Source organism: Triplophysa rosa, linkage group LG4, assembly GCF_024868665.1.
Source record: "Triplophysa rosa linkage group LG4, Trosa_1v2, whole genome shotgun sequence".
Classification (NCBI taxonomy): Eukaryota; Metazoa; Chordata; class Actinopteri; order Cypriniformes; family Nemacheilidae; genus Triplophysa; species Triplophysa rosa.
Genome location: NC_079893.1, coordinates 13,801,384 through 13,813,243, shown reverse-complemented (window position 1 = coordinate 13,813,243; position 11,860 = coordinate 13,801,384). Strand labels below are relative to the sequence as shown.

The window sequence follows — 11,860 nt, the reverse complement described above, 5'->3', positions numbered from 1 at the left end:
CTCAGAATTCTATATGGCATCGAAGAACCTTTTGAAGCACCTTTATTTTAAGAGTGTATTTCCATATACTGTTGTTTATTGTATAAGTTGTTTATTATTTCTTCTTTTATTTCTCTCACAGGAGTAAGGGCAGTCAAAGAATCAGCTGATAGAAGTCTAAATGTAAAGAGATCACTTTGATTTTGACTGTTCCAAATGCAAGGAGGTGTTAATGTGCAAAAATCACTGACAAAGGACCAGCAAGTTAACACTTGTTAGTACTGGAACGTTGAACAAATTTCTTAGAGGAGAGCGAGACTGTAAATTGAAAAAAAAGCCAAGAAATCAGGAGTCTCTCTCAGCAACCAGTCAGTTGGAAGGAGGGGTAGCTATTTTAATTCACAGTACCAAGGCGCTGCATTGAGATTTAAGTACAACAGGGTCTCTAGCCAAGACAGAGAACTAACATTATCTGGAAACAATGGAGCATCTTCTTCAGACAAAAGGCAAAGGAGTCTTGATGTTTGCTAAGAGACGCCAAAGGATGGATGAACTTTCCGCAGAACAAGAGGAAATGAGGCTAAAGAGTATAACAGAGGATGCATTTGTAGAATCTGAAGTAGAAATTGCAAAGCCTGCTCCACAAGAGGAAGATGGCTATGATAGACAACAACACCAGTTTCAAGAACAGCCATATCAGCAACAGATTTTACCTCAGCCAAAAAATGGTTTGAATGATCTGAATTCATACCAAAGTTCGACTGATTCCAGAACCCTTGTGCCAAACAGAACCGCTAAGCCTTTCCTATCTGGTCATAATCAAGGCTCAGTATCCAGTCCCACAACTAAGAAAACTGAAAACATATTCAAAGTTCCAGTGCCTGTTCCAGTGAACACAACCCCACGGGTCTGGTCCCCAACAGCAGACATAATTGCTTCACGAGATGAACGTATCGCTATACCTGCAGTCAAGACAGGGATCCTGTCAGAAACAAAAAGGAGAGGAGCGAGCAAGTCAGACTTGAAAGAGATGCCAAAGTCTCAAAAGAAGGGTGAACCAAGGTCATTAACAGAGTCTGGTCCAGAAGAAGACTTTCTCAGTCTGGGTGCTGAAGCATGCAATTTCATGCAAGCCCCAACAATCAAGCAGAAAAATCCTCCACCTGTCTTACCCAAGCCTGTAATCAACTCCGCTCGTCCTCCCTGGTCTGCACAAGGTCGTGCCTCCCGCAGTCCCCTTCCGTTATCAAACTCGGGTACAGGTGTGGGAAACCAGGTACAGAGAGCACCTCAACAAAACCCATCACAGCCCATTAGCAAAGCTTGGACCTCATTGCCATCCCAGCCAATTTCACAGCAGGGTTGGACTCCAATCCAGACACCAGCTTTGTTTCAATCAGCACGGACTCCACCAGTCTCACCCCATGCTGGTCCCTCCCAGTCTAAAATGTCATGGACTAATTCACAAACGGTTGCAAACTCAGTTGCTTCCTGCCCACCACAGCATAGAAGCACAAACTATAATGCACCAAAGGCTTCATCAGCTTCTCCTAAAGGTTATTCATCAGATGCAGGTGCTACTGCGGGACTAATCCTCAAAGGAAAAGGAGCTGAACTGTTTGCTCGGAGACAGTCCCGGATGGAGAAATTTGTGGTGGATGATGAGACTGTACAAGCTAACAAAGCCAGATCTCCATCACCAACATTTTCAATGCCAAGCACTTGGAAATACTCTTCCAATGTTCGGGCCCCACCACCGCTGTCCTACAATCCCATTTTGTCTCCCTTTTATCCCCTCGCAGCGGTTAAACAAATCCCTTCTGAAATTAGCCCAAAAACTGAACCCAAAATAAAGGAGAAAGCCAAATCACCAGCCAAACATCTAAATGCTCTGGATGTCATGAAACATCAGCCTTACCAGCTGGATTCCTCACTCTTTACCTACAACTCCACTCCAGAGGCCATGGAAACAAGCTCTAAGTTGTCTGGCCAAGCACAGTCCCCCATATTTGAGCCTTCCATGATGCTCTCTCCCTCCCCAAACAGTTTAACCAAAAGTTTACAGCCAGTTAAGCAAAATCCATCCAAAGCTAGTGGACAGGTAAGTGTGTCATACCCCTTTACTCATCAGTCTCCATCAGTTAAGGCCACTACCGGTCCTCTTTCTGTTGCTCCTAATAACAAAGGCCAATCCAAAACCTGCCTGCCCCTTGATAGCCCTGGGGGAAATATGGTGATATCTTCTTTCCACAATAATAATGAATTTATTCCAAGATGTGCATTGCCAATGGCTCCAAGACCAAAGTTTTCGGCCAAAAAGTCAACCACTAGAGGCAAGCAATGGAAACCAGTCATTTCGCAACACTAATTGATTAGATTAAAAAAAATCATTATAAAAGACACATCTTCATACATTTTACAACAGTTCCATAGTTTACAACATACATTAATTGAATCATATATCACTTTTTAGACATGGTTCAGGTTGCACTAAAACAGTGGTCACCAACCCTGCTCCTGGAGATCGACTGTCCTGCAGACTGCAGCTCCAACCCTGCTTCAGCACACCTGTCTGTAATTATCAAGTAACCCTGAACACCTTGATTAGATAGTTCAGGTGTGTTTGATTGGGGTTAGAGCTGAAATCTTCAGGACAGTCGATCTCCAGGAGCAGGGTTGGTGACCACTGCACTAAAACATTCTTTTAACCATTACAAAGAGCATCTTCATTTAATATGTTGGCACTGTTAGACCTTGCAGGTCTTGTTTTGTCTCAGTGGGGACAGCCTGGAGATTTTCATAGGTTTCATAGTATTAGCGCACTAGAAGTGAAAGTGACCTATTTGTCAGTTATGGTGACACATACCATACCCATACCAAATATGACCTCTGCATTTAACCCATCCAGAGAGTAGTGAACACACGCACAGCAAGTCGTGAACACATGTACACCCGGAGCAGTGGGCAGCTATCACTGCAGTGCCCAGGGAGCAAGTAGGGGTAAGGTGCCTTGCTCAAGGGAAACACCAATTACACATAAGTTCTGTGTTTTGCAGAATATTGATGAACTGATTGACTGGTGTCAATATTATAGGGAAACTGTTTCTTTAGTTCACATTTGTCTTTAGTTTTAATCATTTGTATAGAAATTTCATTGTATTACTGTAGGTTTTTATGTTGCATAGTTATTTTTCTCAGCTTTTGTAGAAAAATACTTTGATAAACATTAGTATTCTTTAATAATTCTTGAATCATTTTTTAGCTTTCCAACTACAATTTTAACATTTTGTGTAAAGAAGTGAGAAGTGTCTCACTCAATGTTATGTCTGGCCATGTAAAGAATCCGTTTATTATTTTTATTTCAAATATCGGTTGCTGAGTTTTGGCCATGAGTTTCCAACCAGCATACTAGATCTCCCCCTTGTATCGAATACCTTTGCAGTTGGCCTCATAAATCAAAATGTGTCATTGATGGGGAGGAAAACTTTTACAGGTTAAACGTATTATTAATTATTAACCTTAAAAATGTATACTTTTATTTTATTGTTATTATATATTTAGCTAAATAACATAATTCCAATATGTTAAGTGAAAGGTTTTGCACTGCTTAGTAGACACCACAGAACACATACAAGTGTCACGCTAGGAGCAAATACAATTCGGAACTCTGTTACTTCTTGTTACTTTCTGTTGTCTTGTTCTTTCAAAACTATCGCACTCTTTGACCTTCCCTTAATAAATATCACTTTAAACCCTGTCTGCCTTACTGTTTTCTCTGCTCTTGCTTTTTTATATTTTACAGATGCATGAACCACAGTTCTCTTCTTACTGCTATTTTCAAGTTTCTCACAATTCTCGTTACTATGCAGTAAATAGCCAGCTGATTAATAAAAACACACTATACATGTCACATTTCCATCAAATCATCATACTACATTTTATTTAAATCAAATTGTAACAACAATTTTAAAAGTTTTGGAATCTATTTAAATTATATATTTTTAATCTAATTATTTTCTTCACGAAGGTGTCATAGTTGCTCAGGCACTGTTGTTTTTAGCCAGCCACATGGCTCCTATTAAAAATAACTCTGCATCGCCATCTTTGAATCATGCAAACACTAAGACACTACGTCTTCTAAGTAACCTGATAAGGTAAGTACTTAAATAACTCTTCTCCCAACTTGAGAACATCCCTTTTCTTTAGATACTTTTGGGAAGTTGATTCAAAACTGTGTGGCTTAGTGGGTAATGCTGTTGCCTCACAACAAGAACATTCCTGGTTTGAGTCCTGGCTGAGCCAGTGTGGAGATTGCATGTTCTCAATAGCTCTGTGGTTTCCCCAGGGTCCAAAACATGCAGATTAAATGAACTGGAATCAGTAAATTGCCCTTCGGTCTGTGAGTGCCCTGACTGGCCATCTGTCTGCCCGTGGCCTTAGATGCTGGGATGGGCTCTAGCCCACCTGTGACCCTGCAGAGGACAAGCAGGTTTGGAGGATAGATGATTCCGTGCTTGCTTTATGAACATTGATTAGTTACTGCATGTTCCACAGAAGCTCCCTTACCTTCCCAAATTAAGAGTCTTGTTTTTGTTGTCAAAAAGTTATAATGGATAGATTTTACCATTTGAAAGACACTTAGTTTGTCATCAAAATGCTGGAGGATAAATGTTCAACTGCCATTTAGACCATCTAATAATCATGTTGAAAACCGTATTTAGCATGTTTGGTCTCCAGTGTACATTTGTAACATGCACATGAGCAAATACTGTACATGTCTGTGTACATTTTTGGGGGGATATTTTTGTAGGTTTGCACAACTGCAGACACTGGAACAGACATTAATCTCATTAGGTGCAAATGAATGCTCTTCTCTCAAAAACGTATTTATTTATACATTTAATATAATATGTAATAATAATAATTTTATATGATACTGTGTCAACCAAAGGAGAATACTTAGGCTTTAGTTTTAAGTGAGAAGCACTTTTTTGTATTAAGACAAGTTTATTTATTTACTTTAAAATCAAAGTAAACTTCTTTTTAAAATCATATTTTTTACATTTCATAGAATGTGTCTCAAGAGGGCCTTAAGATTCAGATGTTGTGTTTTTTTGACACCATCCAATCTGTGAAAAAACAACCCCCATCCCACCTACATGGAACAAAAGTGTCCTCTGTCAAGGGTATTTACAGATAAAGACCAGATGAGGGCAGTCTTAACGCATATCATGAAACATATTTGTTAAATTGTGTTAAAATCTTAAATGGGATCAACAAGATTGAGAAATGGTTAGTCTCATGACTAGATTTTTGACTTGTTTATGCTGACTCTCATGTTCTTCCTTCTTTGTAGGGATTCAGCAGGAGCCGTTCTATGTCTCTCCCCCAGAAACCATTATCTGTGTCTCCATCCTCTCCCGTGTCCTCCCCCACCATAGGTGTCCATCCCGCACGTGAATTACTAAGCAGGCAATATTCATGGGTGGAACAACCCAAAACACCACTCTCTGCTTGGGAAGAATTTGCTCAAAGCCCTCTTAGTCTGGATAGGGCCAAGCTTTCTAGAACTCAAAGAAAGTCATTACCTGAAACACCAGCAGAATGGAAACAAAGGGTGTACTACGAGTCTTTCACTGATCCACAAGAGATAGTGCCAATGAAAGCTGTTAAATCCACCTCTGACACCTTTTCTTCAGTCACAAGAAAACCAATCTTATATGGACCACCTTTTCGTCCTGCACAGCCTCTGGGACCCAGCAACAGGTACAACAGAGGTAATTCTCTGCCCAGGAGTTTTAAACCATCACTTCAAACCAGCTATACACAATCACAAAGAGTCAGTTGGAAATTGTGATTGTGAAGAGTTATCAAGAATATTGCCACTGTCCTTCTGAAACCTTGTATTTCCATATTTCGTGTTTTATGTTTATGCCATGAATCATTATTAATAATCACCCTTTATGTTTGTCACTGGGTTTTGCAAATGTCTAACCATTAAAACTATTAAAAACTTTGACAACACAGTATTTAATCATTTAAAACATCAGTTTTATAATTTCCTGAAAAACTTAATTTGGACAACCAAGCTTTCGGAAGGACAGTGATATTATACACAGTCTTAAAAATAAAGTGGCTTAAATGGTTCTTCACAGTGATGCCATAGAAGAATCATTTTTGCTTCCACAGAGGAAGCATTCAGTCGAAGGTTCTTTTAAGAACCATCTCTTTCTTACTTTTTCATAATCTGAAGAACCTCAATGAACCTTTTGTGAAACAGAAAGGTTCTTCTGATGTTAATGGTTCTTTATTAAACCATTTAGATAAAAAAGTTTCTTCTTTGGCATCGTGAGTGTATAATGAAATTATTATTTTTGTCATCATTAAGGTTGCGTTATTATACTCAACCTTTTAGACATCCAATTTTAAAGCTGTTAAAATGTCTAAGCTGATCTTTTACATTCCACTTAGATAGCTTTTGAAACACATTATATAAAGTTTAGCAGGTTATTTTACACTCAATATATTTTCAGTGGTTATTGTGTTTTCTTGAAATGCTTCAGGTTTTGGCTAGTTTTCTGTCTTTTATAATGTACTTATCTTTGACATCATGTCAGTATGCAACAGTGTTTTACCTGGGCTTTTAATGTGGATTAGATCGCTCATTAAAAGGAATAGTGCTAAACATCCTGAATTATATAATATACAGTATGTTAATTTACAAATGAAGAGTTCTTTTGCAAAAACTTTTAAATTTTTCAAAAATCTTGTTATTTTATTGTGCATTCCAATAAATATCAATCAAACTGCAGTTGGTTTGTTAAAATAAATACAGAACTAACACAACATGAAAGCACAATACAAAACATGATTTGTGAAAATAAAAAGTTATCTGAAATGAACTCTTCAAATGTTAAAATCACTATCCATTATATAAAAATGTTCCTGTGACTTTACTCTGTGGTCCTGTATCTCTGATAGACCCTTTGTCTCTATGGGGGTTCAACATTTATATAAATGTTCAATATTTACTTGGTTGTATTTGAGAAGTGCTAAAGGATCTTTTGAATGTGCTAAATTGTGTTTGCAAGAATGAAGGACAGCTCTAGAACGTTATGGATTTGCACTTAACCATTTGTAGTGAATTAACAATGGACACAGGGTGGAAGCATGAAAAACACTCTAAAACTACATTACTGTACATTGTTTGCTATGCTCACAGACAAACGTCTGGCAAAACAAATTATAAATCAAATGTTTTTGAATTATTTGCAAATGAGAGGACATTCAAATTATATTCTATTGTTCCATTAAAGACTCAAAATGAATAACATTTTCAATCTGTATTATTTGAAGAGAATGCAAAATTGCGCAGTTACTTTATTTACATGTAAACTGTTCCATTTCAGTTCTGAAGTTCATCGAGCTGGACCATCCAGAGAGTTCTTAAACTAAAGTATTTCATAAAAAACATTCGCTGGTTATATTAATGTATGCTACAGCATTACTATTTAGCATAAGTTTTATACTATCAGGTCTTTTAATAACAGTCACGTGGACAAATATGAAATTTGGTGGATTTTTTCAGCCTTAAAAATATACCTCAATACTATATACAAAATGTCACAACACTTCAAGCAAAACAGGTTAATAACTCATGTTAATTTTAGAAGGTGAAACACACACAGTGAAAAGTACACAGAACACAGTTCCATTAAAGATGAATTCTTCTGCAACGCTACTTGTAAATAATGAAAGAGAAAAGGAATAATGTCAGCTGCAGTAAAGTGAGAATCCAGCCTGAGCCCTACGGAATGACAAGTTATGTAATAAGGACTTTCTTTTCCTCTTGAGGAGGAGCGTGTATGGGGGGTGTGATGGGCTGGGGGAGGGGTTAGCTCGGAAATAGAAATAGTGTGACAAAAAGTATTAATTATTAAACACAACTTTGTTTGGAATGTTTGAATGAACATATGGCATAAGAAACAGGACTGGCTGCCGTAATCCCACTTGCAGTTTCTTCTTTAAACGATAAATAGAATAATGCTGGAACGCCAGACTTTAAATGAGCTTGACATCTAGTAATGACCGGATTTTTGAACTTTTACTCTACAGACACTCACATACAGAAAATCTAATGCATACAACAACCCCAACCCCCAACCCTACCAACCATGGCCCGCATGGTATAGCATTGTGAGAGGTTTTGAGTGCTGAACACAGCTAAAATTAGCCTATTGATGTAAGCTGGCGTTCCACTAAACCCTCACACACCCCAGAACAAGTCAAGAGCAGAGTGGAAGACAAAGACAAATCAGGCCAGATCAAACTACCTTTTAGAACACACAGGTAGAATCCAAGACACACAGAGCTCCAACAGGTAAGAGACACAGACTTCCTTAAAATACTTTTTGTTGGGTGGACATGACGGACACGTTATAACAGTTTTGAGGGTTGTGGTTTGTGTTTTGTAGACAGTTCAGACAATGTGATAACAAAACATATCAAGTTGCTTTTATGATAAATGAAAGAAATCTAAGCCAACCTCCAAAAGTCAGAAACATCTCAAACCTAGAAAACTGATGATGAGTAAATATGCACATGACAACTAAAACCTCACTAACAATGAATTAGAAAATATTGTTATTATTTTTAAAATCCTTTACTGAATCTTTTACTGTACTTTGGATAAAGTCCACTTAGTTTGTAATATAAATGTACTGTCACAGTATTAACAGCATATATTCACAAAAACCCAAAGCAAATATATGTTTGATTATTCTTGTATTAAATACCTATTGAAAACCAGCCTACATCGTCGATTCAAGCATTAGAAACTGTGCTACAAAAGACAATTCAACAATGCATCTATTTGAACATTTTAATGTGCACACCAGCCACAGGATGAAATGACACAATTGTGTGGATTGTGTTACAAAAGTGTCGTTGCCTAGATCAGACCCTGGACACAATGTTCAGTCACTTCATCATCCACAAGCAATGATTTAACTACATGACACATGACATCTTGCTCAGTAAAAAGAGTTGGCTTATGTTAATGTAATTGTCACCTTTACGCTTTAAGACACTTGCCACACTTGCCAGTTTAAACTGAAAGACGTTTCTAAGCTTAGAAAGCATACATTTTGCATTTACCAGCTAAAACATTTGCATTATTTATTGTATTACTAAATTGTTAACATGCATTAGTTATCAACTTTGATATAGAGTACGAGAGATACAGTATGTGGTGAAAATTGAATGGCATAACATTGCAGTTATAATATTTGGTAAAAGCATGGAATTTACGTGAATCTCTGTCATTTATGTATTTCAGCAAGACTGGGATTTTAATTTAAAGTACAATGTCACAATTCAGCACCCTTTCAACGCGTGAGAGGAAGATGCAGGCCGCCGCACTTTGCCACGAGGTGCAGGGCGGATCCAACGGTATTACACAACCATTACCCCTCCATTAAAACCCCCTCTCCTGTTCAGCACTGCATGAATTTAAAGCACAGAGCATAGCCGCCAATCAGGCAGAGAAACGGCAACATTTAAAGAGTGGTTCAGGGCCACAGCCTCGTACCAGCCATAAATAAGCTTGTGTGCATGCTCTGCTGCTTGTAGCGGCGAATCATTCCGTCATTGTCACAGGCTATTTCTGCAGAGGCTAAAGTTGGGAGGACGGGGTAGGACAGCTGTGCTGCCTGGAGCATAAGCAAAGAAAAACAAATGTGAACGACAAAAGATCTTAACCTCTTTGAACAACAAGTTCACTGTGCATTAACATGAAGGGAATCACCCATTTAACAATATAATTTTTTAAAGTGAACATTTAACAAGTAACATTAATAGATTAATAAAAACTTGAAACTACATCAACACCAACTTTGTAGTTGAATAGCACCTACATAAGCCAGAAACTCATTTTGAGCATTTGTTTTAGGCTGTGTTAAATTACTTTCCAATAATACAAAATTGTGTGATTTTAATGCAGGTTTTACTATGGATCTCGGAAAGAAACTTTCCACTCCCAAAGACATTATGCTGGAGGAGCTCTCTCTCATGTCGAACCGAGGATCACGTCTTTTCAAGATGCGACAAAGGAGATCGGAGAAATACACGTTTGAAAGTATTCAGAATGAGGCCAATACTATGTTTAATGTAAGTACCATTTGATAAAAAGGTGAGATGGCTGGTTGGTTTGGAGCTAAACACCTTTTTTGCTATTGTTTGGTAAAACATGACATTTTGTTTGGTATAACAAAATTGTTTTGAATTCAGCTTGAATACTGTAGTAAACTGTCTCAGATATGTGATTTGACCACAAATTCATCACTTGATTATTGATGGTAAATTCTAAACATGGAGTATCTAAAGTGTTTTCGTGTCTGTGATGTCATGTAAATGTGATTTGCTTGTTTGAACGTCTGCATGATGACTTCAGAAGTAGAACCAAGCATGTGCTCAGCTGAATGAATGGCAGCCACACATGGAAGATAGCAAATGCCACGTGCCCAATGTCCTTCCAAATGTTCCTCCTTTAGGGTCAGCGCTGCCATGCTCCCTGACAGCCAACTTCATTTATCACACTGTTCAAGTGCATGAGTGGATGTGTGTGTGTGTGTGTGTCCACGTGCAGATGCTTTTTTACTATTATGTGCCAAAATGCATTTATTCAAATTAATGTTTTTGCATAAACAGAATTTTACACATTTTGTAGTCCTAAAAGTACCAGGGTCTGTAGCTTATTCTACCAATGAATAACATAAGAGTATTCTTTTACTGTTACAGTACAAATAATTACCGAACATGATTTCTTAACTTCTATAACTATAAAACAGTTACTTTTAAATATTTCTGGTAACTCCTATTATTTAGAGTATGAAAGTTGTCCCTTTTATGTTTGTTTATAGCACATTTTGTTTCTAATTAATGAAGTTTATCACATAAATATATGAACAACACTATTTTGAAAAATATTAAAATAACAATGATGTCCACTCGCATCAAATAAGGACTCTGGGCATATTAGTTTTATGCAAAATTGATCGTAGCTTGCATGATAGCCCTTTATATAGCATGAACATTGAAGAACATCTAAACAAAACAAGCAAACCAAGCAATAAAACAACAAATACAAACGAACTTCTTACACACAACAAAACACAGCATAACGTGTCCCGAGATATAGACCGTTTCAGCGGCAACAACATTAACAAACGTTATGTGGCCCAAACTTAACTTCCGGTATAGACCTCCACAAAGCATCTGTAACTGTTGAGTAGTTTCAAATTAATTTGTTACAATTAATATAGAATAAAATATTAATATTAATTAATATTAATATACACTACCATTCAAAAGTTTGGGATAACTAACTCATTCTTTTTTTCTTTTTTTTTACACATTTTAGAATAATAGTCCATGGAATAATATAGTTGTAACTGTGGGAATTATGCTGTGACTAAAAGCATTCAAAATAAATTAACTCTACATTCTACACTTTAAAAAATAAAGGTGCTTAAATAAAAGGTTCTGCACAGCGATGCCATACAAGAACCATTTTTACCATTTCCACAAAGAACCCTTCATCAAAGGTTCTTTAAAAAACCATCTCTTTCTTACTTTTTTATAATCTGAAGAACCTTTTTTTCACCACAAAGAACCTTTTGTGAAACAGAAAGGTTATTCAGATGTTAACGGTTCTTTATGGAACCAAAAGGTTCTTCTATGGCATCGAAGAACCTTTTGAAGCACCTTTTTTAAGAGTGTATTTTAGCACCTTCAAAGCAGTCACCCATTGATTTTTTAATAAAATGTTTGTTTTCTTGAAATAAATTATTATGTTGGCAAAATTATATTTTTGTCCAGTAAT

At 37.1% G+C, this 11,860-nt stretch overlaps 1 protein-coding gene across 1 annotated transcript; it reads left to right on the top strand.

The window, feature by feature from the left end:
• Positions 1–448: 448 nt before the first annotated feature.
• On the top strand, positions 449–5,906 carry synpo2b (synaptopodin 2b; the record flags this gene model as incomplete). The annotated part of the gene is made up of 2 exons (XM_057330919.1): positions 449–2,080; positions 5,336–5,906. Coding segments are annotated over 2 exons (2,133 nt in total), but the record flags the coding sequence as incomplete, so codon positions are not given.
• Positions 5,907–11,860: the final 5,954 nt, after the last annotated feature.